This window comes from Lissotriton helveticus, chromosome 5_1, assembly GCF_964261635.1.
Source record: "Lissotriton helveticus chromosome 5_1, aLisHel1.1, whole genome shotgun sequence".
Taxonomy (NCBI): Eukaryota; Metazoa; Chordata; class Amphibia; order Caudata; family Salamandridae; genus Lissotriton; species Lissotriton helveticus.
In genome coordinates, this window is record NC_136065.1 from 101439677 (window position 1) to 101460015 (window position 20339).

Consider the following 20339-nt stretch of genomic DNA (forward strand, 5'->3'; position numbering starts at 1 on the left):
CAAACCATTCATTGTTTTAACAAAATTAAGATTGTGATAATATTTATTAGATGCTTTTATTTCAGTGTGTCTTTTGCTCGTAGCTGGTTCCTTAGACATCTGCTCACCAGCAACCTTTCCTGGAGTGTGGAATCAGCATTTGTAGATGCTTCTTGGCAGATACCATAAGCATGCACCACTGCCCATTATATTGATGACCTTGTTCATGTTCCTAGAGAGGGTTGTGTTTACTTGTGGGCAAGAAACAACTGCTGGTGGCAGCGACGGGTAACATGCTTTTTATGAGTCACGCTTGGGTCACTGTAGAGCACAGCCAAGCCCGGACTGATCAGCTAAGAAGCACACGTTTATTTATTTTCTAAAGGGAGTGCAGCTGTAGGATAACTCAGTGGGTAAATTCATCTGTTGCATAATCAGCACGCAGCCTACAAGACATTGCTTTAAATATGGCAGGTCCAGCAGTATTTTCACCATTCTAGGTCAATACTATAAGGGTCAGGCTCACTTTTTACAGCAAACATTGGCAAAGCCAATAGGTCTTGCCTATGCGAGAACTAGTATCTTTGTCAGTGCCTTTTTTCATTTCAAAGATGCTGCAGAGTGTGTCTCCTGATGCTGTACAGTCCTGTCAAATGCAATTGCCAAAGGCAACAGGTCCAAAAGGCAAGACCTATTGGCTTTGCCAATGCTTGTTTCAAGATGAGGCAGCACGTAGTTGGGGACCTGACCGAGGGAACACCGGGACTTTCACAGTTGGATCAGTTTCAATATCTCAGGCCCCAACATGCATGGCAGGAACTACTTGTAGATGACATGCAGGAACCCATTACATTCCCTGCGCTGACAACTTATATGTGCGGAAAGCACAACAACATAGGGCCAGACAAGAAAGGCAGAGGGACCGTGACATGCTGATAGACAATAAGTGCTGGTCATACTGCTGCGAGGAGACAAGGCCAGTGTCACTGAATGGCAGACTTAGTTTAATACATTTTAAATAGATTATCAGGGTGTACTACATTGCCAACAGATTGCATCTATATGAGTTGCGAGACACTGCAAACTGTGACAGGTGTGGGGAGTAAGATGGCGGGTTCTTCCTTGTGGCATGGCTGTGTCCTAGTGACTTGGCATTTTGGGAGAAGGTCTTTGTGGTACTGAGCGTAAACACTGGACAGTACTTCGTGGCCAACCCACTGGTCGCACTGTCGGGTTATGAAAGGGAGATAATGGCCGGTTGTAGGAAACTGGTAGCGATGGGATTGTTGCTAGCCAAGCATGCGCTACTATGCGTTGGGTGAAGGGTTCAATACCTCATCATGGAATGAAATGCTTTATTGTAACAGACAATCTGACACATATAGTGAGCTACTTCCACCACAGTGCCGCCCCAAGGGCTTTTGGGGATTATACCAGTAATATCTGATCGAAAAAGAGACAGGGGAACCGGAAGGAGGAAGCACCTGAACTGAACTGGATATTTAACGAAAATCGCATAACTGCTACGTTCCTTAGTCATTTATAATGCAACAAATATTATCTATTAAGGCCTTAAATCCCTTGAGATCTGTGGGTTCTGCTCATTTAATTTATTAACTGTGGGGGGGGGCGCTAGGTGGCGCACAAGCGGAATGGCCGACCTGAAGTGAGGCTTCTGCAGCCTGGTGCCGAAATCCTGTAACAGATCCTGCCCAGATGGTCACAACAGCACGCAAACTGCTGACCTGAGTTGTCAAAGCATCGATGACCAGGCGGTGCTATTCTGCCGATAATTCGAGCAGGGAACGCCAGCTTCTGACTTTGCTGATGTGAAACCCCAGAGCGGCTCAGGATTGGTGCGCAGCATGGACCACTATGACCGAGCTGTGGTTCTCACGTGGCGTGCAGGCCCCCGTCCTCCGAAGGAAGCAACAACAGAGGTGATGTAAGTGCCAAATAGCCGCAACGCTACATAACGCATAGTGAAGTCTGCTGAGGCGTGGGGAGGCAGCTACTTCACCCCAAAAGGCAGCTACATAGTTTTGCTCTCGTGCAGTAGCCCCGTAATTACAAACGCGCACCGCGCGGGTGGGGGATCGGCCATAAGCGCCGCTGCCCTCAAAGTAAGGCCTGAAAACTTGCTCCAATATTATATACTGTACGCGGGCTGAAGGCATGAGCAAGCAGTTAGGAGTGGAGCCTTGTTGTGCGGTGACAAGTGACTGAGGCGACTGCAACGATAAACACTCCGATCTATTTAAACTAGCGGACCCCAAGAGGCAGAGCATGAAAAGTGAGGCGTGTAATCATACTACAGGAGCATGGCAGAGTGTGGGATTTTGCCTATTTAAAATCGAGAATGAATCCCTGGGCACCAATACAAGAAGACGTAGGCAGCACTCTGTAGGCGACATTGGGGACTGAAAGTGCAGTGTTATTTGGGGGCCCAAAAACTGTCTCGGATTTACACGGCTATAGACACGTTTAGGTGACGATCAGCACAGAGGACTAGCTGATTCCCAGAGTGTCTCACGGTGAAAAGCGCTTAAATACTCCCCATCTTGGCGACAAATAGCATACACAGGCGGACCTCAATAATAGGGAAACCTGACGGAAAGCAGCCTCAACTAAACTTCGATAGTAAAAAAAGCACCGGGCCACACCAGTCTGAGGTAGAAAATGGCGCTGAAGTGACACTGCAAGAACCCCATTCATCCCAGGGAGAGGACATGAAAGCAATCCTTCTTGAGGTTAGACAAGTCCTCGCTACCATCGCTGACAAAGTGGATGCCATGACTATGCGCACGGACACTATTGTCCACAAAATAGATGGCCACGAAGAGCGCATAAAGGAAACTGAGCGCCGCATATTGGATGCAGAGGATGCGACTTCTGGCGTACAAGGCACTGTAACGCAAATGGACAAGCTACTGAAATTAGCTGCAAAGAACGAGGACATTGAAGCGAGAAGTCGCAGGAACAACATTAGAGTCCTAGGAATACCAGAAAGCACAAATACAGGCAAAATGGAGGTCTACATAGAACAACTACTGCTGGCAGTGGTGGGGCGGAATCCCTCTCCCCCACTTCATAGTCGAACGAGCATACCGCACATTAGGCCCGAGACCCCATCCAGAAAGCACGCCAAGTCCCATAATCGCACGGCTCCTCAATTACAGGGACAGAGATGTCGCCCTCCGTGTGGCAAGGGAGAAGAAACAACTGAACTTTGAGGGAGTGCCATTCACAATATATCCCGATTTCACAGCATTAGTGCAAGAAGAGTGGCGTAATTCCTACCCGTGAAGCAGAAGTTACGACAAGCTTAAATAGATTATGCTCTGATGTACCCAGCCCGCCTTCGGATCACTTATCAAGGCAAACAAACTTTTTATACGAAACCCCAACAAGCCGAAGAGTTTCTGAAACACCTTAAACTACAGAAAGCAGCTTCACATACTCCAGACGACACGCCGAGGCCAGGCTCACCAGATCCGGACTGACTGACCCCTGCTGTGAGACAACTGAAAATTTCGACGAAACTAGCCATAGGACGGGTAAAAAAGGGACAATCACCACCAGGCACCCTCATATCCTGGAGAGAGAAGACAGAAACATCTCGATACCCCGACAGAGTGAGGGTTACCAGTGTACCACCTAGCTAAGTTACACTTACGGGGGGGGATCCTCATTGCAGTTTACTATAAGTTGAATAAACTTGATTAGTTGTGTTCAACCTGTTATTGTGGTTGGAATTTATGGGTGAAGGGAGGGGCAGGAATCTCTGGCATGATTGGGATGCTTCAGTGGGTGGGGGGGGGGGGTTTGTTATGAAGATGGTCATTCAGAATAATATACAGCAAAACAGACAGAATTTTGAACATATTCATGCTCTCAATGTGATATGCACTTACATGCAATAGGACTGTCACGACACACACGGGGAGTACGGCTGAATCACCGATTAAACAACATCTGAGGATATTGTCATGGAATGTCTGTGGGCTGGGGAACCCAAGAAAGCGCAGACAGATCCTAGCATACTTGGATCGTCACCAGATAAATATAGCTATGCTACAGGAAACCCACATCAATCCACAACAGCACACCACATTTGCTAGTAAATGGGCAGATCACAACATATTTTCCTCATATTCATCCTATGCGAGAGGTACTTTGATTCTAATTAAAAAGGTGACACCATTCACACCCGCTGGTGCGATTACAAATCCACAAGGGAGATACGTCCATACGTGGGGACGGTTGGGCTCAGATTCGGTTACACTAGTGTGTTTCTACGGCCCGAATGTTGACGCTCCCGACTTCTTTACCAACTTATGTGGGAAAATCGTGGACATAGGCTCCACCCATGTAATCAGGGAGTTTGATTTTAACGTAGCGCTTAATTAGGCATCAGACAGATCTAATACAGCACCACATCATTATACTAAAGCTCAGGCAACTCTTCAGGGGATTTTAGAGGTAGGGAGCTTAATTGATACCTGGCGCCATATTCACCCCACTTCTCGAGAAGGTACACACTAAACGGCACGGGCTGCAACTTGGGCTCAAACAGATTACTGCATAAATTCGAGGGGCCTAGGACCATCCATAAAAGACGTCACATATATGGCTAGGACCTTCTCCGATCATTTACCTGTGAAGCTCACAATTACACCACCAGGTAACGATATGGCCATATGTAGTTGTAGGCAGCTGCAAACAGCATTATTAGATGCGGTGTTTCATGGCGAGTTGAAAGTTGAAATCAAAGACTTCTTTCAGAGGAATAGGGGTTCTGTGGACACGGTGGAAATCATTTGGGAAGACTTCAAAGTTACGATTAGAGGGTTCTGCATCTCAAAAAGCTTTGGATTACTCAGATATACAGGGCACATTGAAAAAACTTGAGAAAGAACTTAGGACTCTAGAGACACAGATGGGGGGAGGGAGGACAGATGCAAATGGACTTTCGTGAGAAACTATCGGAGTATGTAGACACTGCGGCATGGGAGTCAAAGTTTCGGGGGAAATACTGGGTTGCCCGGAAATATGGAGAGGGCGAGCATCCGGGGAAAGCATTAGCGGAAATGACAAAGGGACCACGTTTTTCCAACTATGTCATAGTAATCATAGGGCCTGGGGAGGAGGTACAATGAGATACATCGGACATATTAGCAATATTCACCACACATTACTCCACACTATATACCTCATCGCGACAAGATTATTTCGAGCTGGACAGCTTCCTCTGGGATTAAGCACTAGGATGGGTAGGAGACACACAGAGGGAGTTTTTATGTGCTCCTTTTGAACTGGCAGAAATTCGCGAAGCGGTAATGCAGCTGAAGTCTGGCAAGGCGCCGGGCTTGGACGGCCTTCCCACTGAATTTTATAAAACATATATAGATGTTATGGCCCCCGTACTGAAGGAGCTATATGAAGAATCCTTAGAATGTGGCACACTTCCTCCATCGATGAGAGGCACTGATCACATCCCTACTGAAGCCAGGCAAATCCCCCACCTCCTGCGATTCATACAGGACGCTCTCGCTCATAAACTGCGACACGAAAATATTAGCCAAGGTCATCGCTAAACGATTAATCGTCTTGATGGAAAAACTTGTGCTCCGTGATCAGTCAGGGTTCGTCCCCGGCTGAGCCACCACACACTGTAGTGTGGCGGAGGCCTGGTTTGCACACATTGCTATGTTAGCATGGCTTATTAGAAGTTTAAACGCCATTTTATCGTTTGCTGCTTTTGCACACAACACTGCCTATAGCTGTTTTTGTAAGTTAAGCTGTGCGAATGTCTTCACATTAAAAACACTTGTTTTCGACATCCCTAGACTTACAACGTGACCCTAGTCTGCACAATGAGTGCCCGAGCCGCCAAGGTTATCATAACATGATTGCTGTTGTTCGAACTGATCGGCTCACTTAGACACAACACAGGGCAGCTGCGAAGTCAACTGAAATTCTGGCGCCTTTATTATTACACGACAGCCATGATTTCACACACTTGGAAGAATTTCCGTTTCCAGAAAGACAGAGCTTCTGCAGATCCTGATGGGATTTACTCCTGCTGATCTTGGAGGTATGGGGTCCCCTATGCAAGCCTAAAAGACCTTCTATATTTTAATAAAACAGTTCCTAGAAAGGGAGCGTGATATAACTAGGCTCTATAGGACCTGTTTTCACCATCATTGTAATATGAATTCTCCTTTTGTGTTTTATGGAGTTGTAACAATGCTGACCATATTATTTCTAATCGTATGTCTGCTTATGTTAGCAAAGATACTGCATCGGAGAGCACGTTGTTAAAATAAATATTTTAACTTTTACAGTGTCTCTTTTTTACTCCTGTTGTGGACTGGTATGAGAGTATAACGAAAGAGTTTTTTCATTTCCCACCATTCCTGAGTATATCCTAAGTCGCATGTTCTAGGTTGTCTAATCATTGGTTACTTTGCTATAGGACGAAGAGCTAATGTGACAAGGATCTAGCTGGTTGGGGTTTTCTAGGTACTAAGGTGAGTTTTTGGTACACCACAATTCACTGAGGTCCTGGTTCTCGGTGCACAGTTCTGTGTAGGAGCAGATTCCTTGCAACAACACAACCTCCTCACTTTATTCTCCACTCTTCAGAACATAGCACCAGACCTTTCTCTGGCTGCAGTGTTTTTTAAATGCCACTAAGGCATTCGATTCCGTGAAGTGGGACTACCTCCTAGGAATATTACAACGCATGGATTTTCACCCTCTTTTCGTGTCCTGGATACAGTTATTGTATCGGCACCCCACAGCTAAGGTGCTTGTAAATGGCCACTTGGTAGCAGCACTCCCCATCTCGAGAGGCACCAGGCAAGGTTGCCTGTTATCCCCCCTACTATTTGCCCTTGTGATCGAGTCCCTGGCATGCAAACTGCGCCACACCATGAGGAGAAAGCACTACAATGCAACCTGCGACAAATCCTAATTTCCCTTTATGCAGATGATCTCACACTTTATATAAGAGACCCTCAGAATAATATTAATCCTCTGCTACCAGAATTCATAGTTTTTGGAAAACTTTCCGGAGTCCAAATCAACTGGGGGAAGTCGTAAATATTCCCCTTAACGCCTGCAGTCACAGGATTTCCCCTAGATTAGCCGCTGGAGTGGTGCAACACAGACTTGAGATACCAAGTGATCCAAATTTACCGGGACAGGGAAGAACTGCCAGAGACCGCCTCACCAGCAATGTCACACAGTGGATCGCTTTGCCCCTCTCGCTAGCCGGCAGAGCCTCTTTGATAAAAATGGTAGTGCTCCCACAGTTCTTATACCTCTTCATGAATATACCTTATAACCCCGGACGTTATTTTTTCAAAACACTCCGCACAGAAATAATACGGCTCTTCTGGGGGGCATTCTGGATTTTGAGCTGTATTTCACATGTAAGCAGGCTCATTATGCCTACTATTGGGTCAACCCCTCGAGATACATGCCACAGGTGGCAGCGGAACACTGGTTAGCTGACCCTATCACTCTGGATGGGATGATACACGCCCTCCCCCAGCCGAGACATAGCACCAACTACTATTACGGGCATGGTAGATGCATGGCATCGCATAGTAGGCCTCCTTGAAGCTCCGATACTATACTCATCATTAATGTCCCTGTCCTATCACCTCCATATTTCCTTACTGCAAGAGAAGGTCTTTCGCAAAGTATGTGAGCGCACGAACGTTACTAAATGGGGGATCTTTTCCACAATGGTACATTTTGCTCCTCTTATCAGTTTTTCCATAGGACACAGCCCACTCCCCTAAATCTCTTATATGTTCGAATGCGTCAGGGAATATGTTCCATCATCCCGGAATTCCCTCAGGAGCCTGCAAATTTGGCACCGCTCAATATTATGCTGGGGGCTACGAGTCCGGGGCACCTGGTATCCACACTTGATCATAATTTCTGCATTCAACAACCAGAGTCCTCGAACACATCTCGCATACACTGGAACGCAGACCTGGGAATTGAAGTAACAGACTAACAGTGGAAGTACTGTTGCCTGCAAACTGCACACATTTCCGCTAGCTGCAGACTGCGCATCATCACTAGAAGTTCTTACTGCGCTTATACTACACCTCGTCCATGCTGTTTCGGTTTAAATTAAGGGAAAGAGATCACTGCAACAGATGCAATAGTCCGGGAGCTGGGTTTTTACACCTAGCATGGGAATGTCCACGAGTGTTGGAATACTGGACGCAGGTCTTGGAGGCCCTAGCGAAGATGACATCTATCACACTAGAGTGCACTCCCCTAATGGCACTTTTAGGTTACACCGAGCAGATCCCCAAGCTATACTGATGATATATTACTATATCATTGCTGTTAGCGAAGTGCAGAGTAGCATGTAGATGAGGTAGGGGGCGAGCTCCCAAATTTAAGGAATGGCTTGATGATCTAATCTACTGCCAGGAACAATTCACTATATATGCTGAAACACTCCCACGCACTTCATGGCCCAAAGACATATGTGACCTTCTCCAGCAGTATCTCTTGATGAGAGCTGCGGAGGCTTCGTCTGGCACTCCCTCGGATACGGAAGATTTGACATTGTCAATGTCCCCATACCTCCTCATCCTACATAATAAACTCAACTATACTTTGAAGTGAAGGGCTTCGAAATCACGATGTAATCCTTTCTGTTGTCACTCTTATAAATACCACTCTCTACTACTTCAGACTATGAAGGGTGCAAGATATGTACGCTAAGCTGTAACTGACTCATTCAAGAAGTTTAGGTCAATGTCTCAAGTGCTATGTGAATATGTCGATAAAGGAAGGATATGTTATGAGTTATTACAATATCAACATCACACGCCGTAACTCTGTAACCGCAGTAGGTGCATTTATATGTAACCATCAACTTTAACGTCTGAACTGTATGATAACTAACGAAAATCAATAAATACATTTATTTTTTTAATTATGAACTGTTCACACACAAACCAATGTAATATGCACTGTACTTAATATAGATGGTGTAAGCAACCTACGACTAGGTGATGTAGTAACATGTCCAAATATGAAGGAGGGGTTTGATACGCCCAGTTAGTTTTTTGTATAGGACTTCATTTTATATTTCTTGTATGTCAGTTACAATGGAATACTTGCTGTGTTATTGCAGACTATGCTTTGTAAAACGCACTAAACAAATAATAAAAAAATAAAAAATGGGCGCTGTGCTAGAACACGAAGCATCCGTGTACAAAAAATGTATGTGTGCTGTGGCCCGTGAAGCGGGTGCCATGGTGTATCCGAAGCAGGAAATAAAACAAGTAGTCCCCAAAGGAACACATAACCACAAACAGCATAAGCAAACTGCAGTTGGCCGGTGCTCCTCGGAATAAAAAATGGAAATGATGAATTGGGAGCATCAACCTATAAGGAGCCAGGAAAAAATAGCAACGCAGGAGTGAACCAGTAGCAGGAAGGATTACACTCCGTACAGTGATTTCAGCAGGTCTTCCAGACAGCGCATGCGCACTGCCTAGGCTCGACCTAAAAAATAACTAGGCTTTATATTGAGATGTATTTGATAAATGACACTGGAATCTGACATCTTCAACCAGGTCATTGTATTACCATAGAATACCACTAGACAGAAACATCTGCCGGCGCGCCAACTAAATGTAGATCGTCATCTCAGCCTCAGTGTTACAAAGTCAGAACAAACCACTGGAATAGGGCAGGGTTCCAGGGGTGTTGTAACCCATAAAACATAGAAGGCGAATAGGACAATGGGTTGTAGACATGTATGTGACAGTAGGAAGTCACATTAAACTAATGTCTGTATACATGGGGTCATTGTGCATAACTTTTCTGTATGTTTTGGGCGGCTATCAGAGTGCATGGGGTCATTGTGCATTGACCCCGTCAAGCGATTATGTGCGTTACCCTCACATATTTAACGCTGCACACAAAGTAGGACTATTTCTCCTCATCCTTGTATTTACCAAACTGTGTCTCACCTTCAGGAGTTCCCACACTGGCTCTTCACACTTTCTTTCTATCTCTGTTATCAGGGCATTAAGAGAAGTGATTTGATTGGACAGTTTGGTGATATTTGCATTTTCCACCATGGTGATTTTCTTCTCCATCTCCTCAAGTCTCCTGTGTAGTGTTTGCTCATTCGCTTTTAGAAGCTGCCGCAGTTTTCCAAATTCGGACTCAATTTTCTGCTTCTGAGTTCTTAACTTGCCCTGTCAGAAGCAAAGAAATGCTGGTTAGATATTATGAAGCTTCCTGCAAGCCATCCAAAATTCAGAACACTAATTTGCTTTTCTTATTTGACAGTCTCTCCAAGTACATTCCTTCTACCATCTTACATCCTTCGTGCACGCCTGCCCTCTCCCCACAGACATCTCACAAACCACAGAGATCAGAATTTGTAAAGATGCAGAGAAGCCACTGCAGGCAAAGACAGTCAATGACCCAGAGACAGGCTGAGTCGAGAAACTGGCTGAAGTTAAGGTGTGACCAGCAGAAGAGAATGTAAATGAGGGTGGAGCCAGGAAGTTTGGAAATTTCAGCACTTGGGATGGTGACAGGAGATCTGAGGGGTGGGGAATAACCCCATGTTGCCAGGACACAAAGTGCAGAAAACAATGTGACATTAACCTACTATGTCTCTCATTTAGAGTAAAGAGGTGCGTAATTTCACACTTAAAATTATACCAAACATGCAGGTACTGTGCTTTGGAGAATTACCAGATGTATTTCCTATTTATCACAATTATTGCACCAGTTTCTGCAGGTAATTCACAAACTCCTATAGATGATGGGCAAGGATGATGGTCAGACATCTCATCCTATCCGAGGACAGGAGGGTGAGAGTTTTCAGGTGACGTATGTTCCACCCAAGCCGGGAACAGGGGGATTTCAACTGTTGAGAGAGGTAGGTCTCTCTAGAGTCACAAAGAAGGTAGGTCTTCACACTTGAGGGCAAAAGTACAGGTAGAGTGTTAGATTCCTGTGATGTGTCATTAGTATAAAGGTAGAGGGTTGTGCTCCTGTGATATGTCACTAGTGTACAGGTAGAGAGCTCTGCTCCTGTGGTGTGCCACTAGTCCTGGTAGAGAGTTGTGCTTTTGGGGTGTGTGACTAGTATACAGGTAGATAGTTGTGCTCCTGTGATGTGTCCCTGGTTTACAGATGGTTCAAGTTGGTTTTTATTGTTTTTAGTTAAAACCATAACAATTTTAAAAAGTTAATACTGACACATTCAGTATCTTAATAGAAGTGTACAGATATTTGTGATGTTCCGATTGTCGGTTGTTTGAGGATCGGACCATTGCGGCACGATTTATGGTGTCTTGAGCAAGGCTGATCTTGTACCAGGTTTGTATCACTGCTGCTATTCTGGCGAGATCTTGCTTAAATAGAAAGAATTACAGGTGAATTTTAGCTCGGGAAGAGTTCTGAGGTAGACTGAACACTCAGCTGAATGTGTTAAGCTGTATTTTATCCACTGTTTCCGCATCCCGGCCTCTCATTGCCACACTCATAGGTGACTGTCAGCAATAACTTGGAAGTAATTACTGTTCAAAGTGGCTGAAATTAAAGCCCCTGCAATTTTTTTTGCCAGGGTGATGAAGTTATGGGTTAAAGCAGACCCCTTTTGTTTAATGCATTGCTTTTTCTGCATAAAGGTTACCCTTGAATCGAGGTATAGGGCCAGATAATTATATATATATATATATATATTACCTACTGGCGGTCGCCAGTAGGTAAATATAGTTAGGATTTTTTCTCTATGGGATTTTTGAAAATTCTATGTCTAATAACTTTGGCGTTTGTGGACGGAATTGGCTGAAATTTTCAGGAAAATTGAACATTTTGTTTCTGAGCAGCCACTGAAAATTTGGGGGGGGGTTTGTCAAGGGGGGGGCTGAGAAAAAAGGGGGGTCCCAAAACGTGTTTTTAACATTGAGTTTTCCATAGGGCGGTTGGCCTCACTTTTAGCCCGAACGGCTGAATGGATTTGCACGAAACGTGGCAAAATTGTAGGGACTGGTAGCCCGATGTGCCTTTGCTAGGTCTCAATATATGTGCTGCAGTGGATTTTGAGAAATTAACGTTCAAAAAAAGATATATATCTGTAACAGCGGACCGGGCAGCGCTCCAGTTCGCGTACTTTTCGCGTTACGGAGCTTTGTGAAGCGAAGCTGATTGGTTCTCTGGCGTCTGTAAACATTCCAAACAGTCCGTAGCGGCCGCCATCTTGTCTCTCGGTAGGATCGAGAGACAAGAGGAGGCCAAAGCGAAGGGGCAAATGACCATAAGGGGGCATAGTAGATCCTCCCTGACCCCCTAGGTTTGATGTGGAGGTTTTAAAAGGGCCCTGCGGGGCAAAAAAAAAATAAAAAATAATAATAATAAAACGGCTGAATGGATTTGCACGAAACTTGGCAAAATATTAGGGACTGGTAGCCCGATGTGCCTTTGCTAGGTCTCAATATATGTGCTCCAGTGGATTTTGAGAAATTAACGTTCAAAAAAAGATATATATCTGTAACAGCGCTCCGCTTCGCGTACTTTTCGCGTTACGGAGCTTTGCGAAGCTGATTGGTTCTCCGGCGTCTGTAAACATTCCAAACAGTCCGTAGCGGCCGCCATCTTGTCTCTCGGTAGGATCGAGAGACAAGAGGAGGCCAAAGCGAAGGGGCAAATGACCATAAGGGGGCATAGTAGATCCTCCCTGACCTCTTAGGTTTGATGTACCATTTTGCCAAGTTTGGTGTAATTCCGTTCAGCCATTCAGGCTGTAGACGTATCTAAATGTCCTATGGAAAATTGCATGGGGAAAACACATTTGAAAGTGTTGAAATTTAGAACCAATTAAAATGTTACTTTGGTTTTGTATTTGTGTGTGATGAAAGTTAATTGGTTATGTATATATCTAAAATGAGAGGAAACCACAGCCATTTTGTGATACTACTGTCTGAGGTATATTTGTGAGGAATTTTTGGTGCTCAATTTCTGGTGTTTGATTTACACAGTACTAGCACTTCTCCTACTTTTAAAAAGGTGAGTTGTTAATTTGTAAGGGGAACTATGTTGTACACTTTAAGATAATTTGAAAAATGTTTTCTGTTATTTATTTACAGTCCTTCTGTTATACTAAATACTTGATAAAGTTAGTTTTATATTATGTATTACTAAAAACGATAAATGAAAGTGATTATTTTTTTCTGCAATTTACAGCAAGCAATTTCAAAATAAAATGGCTCACAATGAAGAGACCGTGGCAATTTCTTTTGAATTATCCACTACATTTATTGAAATTGACAGCACCAATAATGAAATATTCTCACAAGGAGGAGATGACTTGATTGATTTTTTTGATCAATCTCTTGATGGCGAATTTATCGAATGTTTGGAGACCATAGAGTTACAAGAATCATCATTGCAGACTTTTCATGAGGAGATTCCTGATGAGATGATTGAAGAGGAAATTCCTGATGAGGACATGTTACTAGTTCTTTCAAATTTTGAAAATTCAGAAGAATAAATTTATATTTAGAAATCAAAAATTGTTTGAGACATTATTCATTTTTATTTTTAATTTATGAGGTTGTAGCGAAGTGATTGTAGTATAAAATGAGACTTATAGTATAGAGTGCAACATTTTTATGTTACATGGTAAGCTTACTCATATTTACTTTCCTTCTCCCACTATATTATCTCCAATGTGTATTTGACATCTCTTCTTCATCTCCGGCCTCCTTTCTCTCACTGTCTGTGTCTGATGCATCTTATCGCTGCCATTTTGTGTAATTACAGAAGAGAGTAAAATAAAATAGTTCGGAACGTGAAAAGGGGGCAAAGTAGAGTACCCCTCACCCCCTAGGCCTTCTCAGGCGGTCCCAAAAGGATCAGTTTCTGTTTTCCTGAGAGATTATGGTATGAGTTCCATATACCACAATAACTTGCATTACAACATGCAAGATATCTATCTCCTATTACCAACTTTTGGAGATATTCGCGCTAAGCGCGAATATCTCCAAAAACTAACACCTGCCCTGAGCAGTTCTTAGCCATGTTATCCAATGGGAGGTGGATAACATGGCTAAGAGCATTAGCTCGGTAATGCATGAATATCGCTGACTTTTTAGCGATATTCATGCATTGCGGCCGTTTATCGCATTTGCGATAAACCTTGATAATAGCAAGGTTTATCTGCGATAATTTCTGACGATGCTTAGCGGTAAAAAATTTGTTGCTAAGCATCGTTAGCGATAAATATCGCTTAACTTTGGTAATATGCACCAACGTCTGTTAACGTTCGATTCGAAGGAAATGAGGAAGTGTTGAAAAACATTGTCTGCGCCATCTTGCCTTTTTTGAAATGCCACACTTTTGTCGTGCACGCCAGCCATTTTAGATGCCTTGACCAGACCCACTCTCTGCATGCTGTTGATCCGTAGCATGGCTCCCCACCCTCGCAAGCATCTTCCCCAGGCACTGGTCACCCCCGCTCTCTGTCTTATGCATCGGCAATAAACCTCCCCCCATCTGCGCTGCTCTTCCCTGAGAATCACACTCTGTGCCCGCCCGACAGCTCCCTTTCGCCCTATTCACTACCGCACCCTCTGACACTCCTCTTCCTCTGTGTCCGATTGTCCAGGCACTGGTCACCCCCGCTCTCTGTCTTATGCATCGGCAATAAACCTCCCCCCATCTGCGCTGCTCTTCCCTGAGAATCACACTCTGTGCCCGCCCGACAGCTCCCTTTCGCCCTATTCACTACCGCACCCTCTGACACTCCTCTTCCTCTGTGTCCGATTGTCCAGGCTATCAGCTAGCCCTGCAGATGTAGTTTATGGCCCCAGCTGTAAAGAATCACCCCTCTTCAAAGGAGTTATAGTAGATCAAGGCCCACACCCGATGAGATCCGTCAAACCACACGCGTTCCTACTATCTGAAAACCATCCTGTATTGTGATTGGGGAGGGGACCGAGCCTGAAGCGGAAGATTCCAGGGATGACTCTTTGTACATCAAAGTTTTTACAATTATGTGTCACATTACTCCAACAAAGTAGTAGGAATATAAAAACTTTAATAACTTATAAATATATACAACAAAACAAAAACAGTAAAAACATTTAAACAATGAAGAGACCGTGGCAATTTCTTTTGAATTATCCACTACATTTAATGAAATTGATAGCACCAATAATGAAATATTCTCACATGGAGGAGATGACTTGAATGATTTTTTTGATCAATCTCTTGATGGCGAATTTATCGAATGTTTGGAGACCATAGAGTTACAAGAATCATCATTGCAGACTTTATGAGGAGATTCCTGATGAGATGATTGAAGAGGAAATTCCTGATGAGGACATGTTACTAGTTCTTTCAAATTATGAAAATTCAGAAGATGTTGCCTGGGTGCCGCACTGATTTGGGTATCCGGCGTGGGGCGTCCCGGGGGGTGGGTTGTCAGTAGCGGTCTGTTGTGCGAATAGTTCCAAGGCAGCAGAACGCGCTGAAATCTGGATGGCACGAAGGTGATGTCTAGTAAGTTGCCGCCCAGCAAATAACGGCGTGGGGCGCCGCTGGGGGGTGGGGGGAGGCAGTCCAAAGTTCCGTTAAAAGGGCAAAGGAAAGGATCGGTGGTTTGAACCATCAGTCAAAAAGGGGAGGGGGTGCAACAATTTTTCCTACCGGGTCACACTGTGCTTTCACCAGAACTGAGGTCTGCAGGTTTCTAGTCATTCAAACTGAGGCTGGCGCCAGCATGGGAGCACCGACGTCCCGCGGCTACAGTTTCGTCACTCCACGGGCGATCATGGCAGTCATTCCCCATCGGGGGTGTCTGCGGGGGTCGGGGACTCCCGCGGCTCCTCTAGAATCTTCAAGGTCGTGGAGGACTACGGTGGTGGAGTCAACCAGTGACCGGGCCATTTCTTCATGCTGGGCCCGCTCTTGCCAGGTCGACCGCCATTTTGAGAGTTCGGTAGCTACTGGCGATCGCGGGGTCAAATGAGCGGACGGGCTCCACCCTGCCGGGCGAGACGTTGCAGCATCGCCACAGTGGAAGAACCCTTTTCCGGGCGCCTGGAGCGCTGAGGGTGCAGCTGGGAAGCCTCCACCTGGGGAGGCGGGAGAGGCCTGTTCGCACCGTCTCTCCCACCCAGTGCACCCCACGGCGTCTCGCTTGACATTTGTTATGGCCGGACCAGGCGATGAGGACGAGGGGGGGGGGTCGGAGGCATGTGCAAGACATCCCCCCCCAGTGTTGTCGCAGCCATTATAAAAGCAAGAAGAAATGTCCCGTCCGTCTTTGGGCCGGACCTCCGGTGGATGGCGGCCGGACGCCCTTTGCTCTGGCCCCATGAACGGGTTCCTTGGCTCATCCGGTGGGGCAGGCCTTGGCGTGTGGTGCCTCTCCTGGGCCTTTCGTGCAGTGGCCTCTCCACTCCCAGGCCCTCCATGGATGCTGGCCCAGACTGGGAGAGAGAGGGTCTAACCTGCAATTCTCCAGGGTTACCGCCACCGCGGCCGGATCCCGTCGGCCTCGGCCTCTGGTTGATGGTGGCCGGACTGGGAGAGAGAGGGGAGGGTCGAGGACACGGACATTCCCCCCCCTGCAACTCTCCAGGGTGGTCGTAGCAATCCCCCTGGCCGGGTCCCGCTGGCCTCGGCCTCTCCTCCGGCTACACCCTATGTGATGATCTCCTGGCCGACGGTTGGCAGCAGGACCCGCCTTATATGTGTTGCTTCCGGCTGGGCGTAGCCGGAAACCTGTTTCTCAAACAAAGGATATTGAGGCAAATGTGGCGCATACTCTCTTCTTAACCTATTGTATTCCTTAACACAATCTAGATCCGCACAAATGTTTGTGACATCACACTCAATCAAGTACAATCCCGATAAAGTTTCCAGAATGGGGCGGATGTCTGCTGACTTGTATCTTTCCCAGTTTGCCGTTATTTGGGCGTGGCAGGCGGTGGGACAGACACGTTTTGGGGCAGTGAGGGGCGATGAAGCCTCGTTGCCTTGTGGCCGTTGCAATGTCACACTTGGTTTCTCTTACTGTTTTCAGGTTTCTTATTACGGGCTTACTTCTAACGTTTCTTGTTTCTAGGACAATAATAGGTTTTATCATTACGTATTGTTATCGTTTCTTTGTTTGTTATTTAATAAAAAGTTCATCAGTGGCCTACTGATTTTCGTTTTCCTATTCCTTTCTTTCCAGGTTGTTTCATGCTAAAGTTTCTGTTAACAGGATACAGTGATCACTTCGTTATTATTGCATATGTCCTTTTCACTAGGGGTGCTCTCTGGTCGGGCCAGATGACCTATCTCTAGTAAATGGTCCGGGTGAAACAGGTGCATCAATCAGTGGGGAGTAGATAGGCATGACAGATTACAACGGGGGACAAAGGTCCGCATTACCTACCCTTTCACTACTTGCAAAGATTTTCCTACGTTTATTTGCAAACAGGGAATACCTCCAAAAAGAACCAATTCCCAAACAGTCAATGTTCGGGCAAACAATCAATCAATGAGGAACGAAATAGGCACGACGTGTTAAAGGTTTGCGTTACCTACCTTTCACTATCTGCAAAGGGAGAGAGAATATTCCTATTCTTCCTCGTTTGCAGGCAGAGAAGATCCTTAAGAGAACCAACTTCGAACAATTCAATGCTCGATTCAAACAATCAACAAGGGGTACTGTGAACACAAATGAACGCCGCTTATGTACATACACATTGCTATTTTCAACAGGTTGTTCCTAATGTTTCTATTTTAGCCAGGTCAAAAAGAGATCCCATTAGTGGCCTACTGATTTTGCTCGATTCCTTTTGTTTTTTTACACGATTTTTCGCTATCTGCAAAGACTAAACAGAGTATTGCGACTCTGCTTGTTTGTAAATAGAGAATGAACCAAAGAGAACAATCAATGAAATGGAGAGAGAAGCAGGCACGACGGATTACAACGGGGGCAAAGGCCTGCGTTAACTACCCTTCACTATCTGTAAAGAGAGAGTACTCCTAATAGAAATGAGGGGGGGGGCAGCATTCAAAGCAGATCAGTGTGCATAAACACGAAAATGTTTTTACTTACCACGTACTTGACATTCGACAGCTTATGATATTTGCTATTAAAAAACCATTGAAATTCACTGAAAAAACCATAGGTTATAGACCATATATAGTTAGGAATTAGCATTTACAAAACCTTATTTTACTCACACAAAACCATTGAAATTCCATATATAGTTAGTTGCACTAACTATATATCGCGCACCCGCAATCCACTGCTGATGATGTCACATATTACATCATTCATGACATGGTCAGTGACATCACTGATGACATCACTGATGACATCTCAAATGACATCACTGATGACATCACTGATGACATCTCATTTGACATCATTCTTGTGCTAATACGATAAACCTCTTCAGACTCTAATATAACCTTAGATACACTCAGTGTATACAGACACTCACACACTGTCACTCATCCATGGAGTTACTCACACACCTAGTCAGTCATGCAAATAAACAATCTCACCTCCATTCCCTCAACTATACAGATATACACATTACTTATTCAAACATATACTAACATATATTTACTCTCTTATACAATCCCTGATACAAGTTCACAATGATCCATACAGCCACTCACACATTCAGTGGCTCTCATGCACAGTTATTTATATATGCCAACTCTCACATGTACTGTGTTTTACATATGTACTTACTATGACATGTAGCATTGAGATATCCATTCACTCATCAATACACTCATGCACACAGTCAACCGCCCATGTAGCTGTTTCCACATGCACTCTTGAACTCATACACCTAGTGAATCAACTGCTCACACATCTATGCACAGAGTCACACACCTCCCAGCCACCCCCACACAAACTCAATCTCCCATACAAATACTTGGGCAACCAATCAATAACACATATAACCTCTCGTATAGCTAATGATCAACACATGCAGCAGTTTACATCACAACAGACATACTGATGCACATATTCAGACAGTTTAGTCACTAACCCATGCATTTAGTACGACACATTTATTCACTCACTCATACAGTCAGTCACGCACCTACTAAATCCTTCATCCAGACACTTATACATCCACTCATTCTTCAATAAATCAAACATATTTAAACTTTACAGAAACACACAGTCACTGGATGATGTCATCAGTGATGTCATCAGTGATGTCACTGACCATGTCATGAATGATGTAATATGTGACATCATCAGCAGTGGATTGCGGGTGCGCGATATATAGTTAGTGCAACTAACTATATATGGAATTTCAATGGTTTTGTGTGAGTAAAATAAGGTTTTTTAAATGCTAATTCCTAACTATATATGGTCTATAACCTATGGTTTTTTCAGTGAATATATATATATATATATATATATATATATATATATATATATATATAGTTTGTGACTGATTCGAGCCATCTATCATTTCGTAGGAATCATGCAGCACGAGCCGAATGACTACAGAGTGACTTTTTTTTTTAAACACAATTTTATTGATTTTATAATTATATTCAATACATACAATCATGTCATTCTTACTTTTACAGTTGGTATTAGGAGTTTAGCAATACAATCTTAAATAATAAAAGATTTACAGCGTTGCATACATTTTCAAATCCCGTTCCTGTACCCAAACTTGTCGTAACATGCCCCCACCCCGGTTAGGTTCACTCTTGTATATGTCGACTTATAGTGCTCCGTACAATCCTCCTACAGACGTTATCATTGTTCTTGATGCACATATGATGGATGGTTTCCTGGGATGCGAATGTACTTCTAGATGCAAGTGGCCGGGTTCCATATTATGTTAGGGGAATATTCTACACAGCTTGGGATCCGTCGGGTTCCATCAAGTCCATAGCCTTTAGTGACTCCAGTATTTGGTCCCACTCCATAGAAAAAGGTATTTTGCGCCCCCCCCCCCCTTTGTCCCTCCCACCGGTGGGGGGCACTCCCTGCCACTCCCCACCGGACCAGCTCCGTATGTCAATCAATCAAGCATTTATATAGCGCACTACTCATCCGGAGGGTCTCAAGGCGCTGGGGGGAGGGGGTTCGCTACTGCTCGAACAGCCAGGTCTTGAGCTGCTTCCTGAAGGCGAGGTGGTCCTGGGTCATGCGGAGGTGGGTCGGAAGGGAGTTCCAAGTCTTGGCGGCCAGGTAGGAGAAGGACCTTCCTCCTGTGGTGGCTCTACGGATGCGGGGGACGGCGGCGAGGGCGTGGCTGGTCGATCGAAGCTGGCGTTTGGGAGCGTAGAATTTGAGGCGG

General features: G+C 44.8%; 1 protein-coding gene across 1 annotated transcript in view; it reads right to left on the bottom strand.

Moving 5' to 3' along the window:
- LOC144754221 (E3 ubiquitin-protein ligase TRIM39-like) overlaps positions 1-20339 on the bottom strand; it is a 133042-nt gene that overhangs the window by 57911 nt on the left and 54792 nt on the right. The window contains exon 3 of the mRNA XM_078641808.1: positions 9999-10229. Within this exon, the coding sequence (XP_078497934.1) occupies positions 9999-10229 (231 nt within the window). The remainder of the gene's footprint in view (positions 1-9998; positions 10230-20339) is intronic.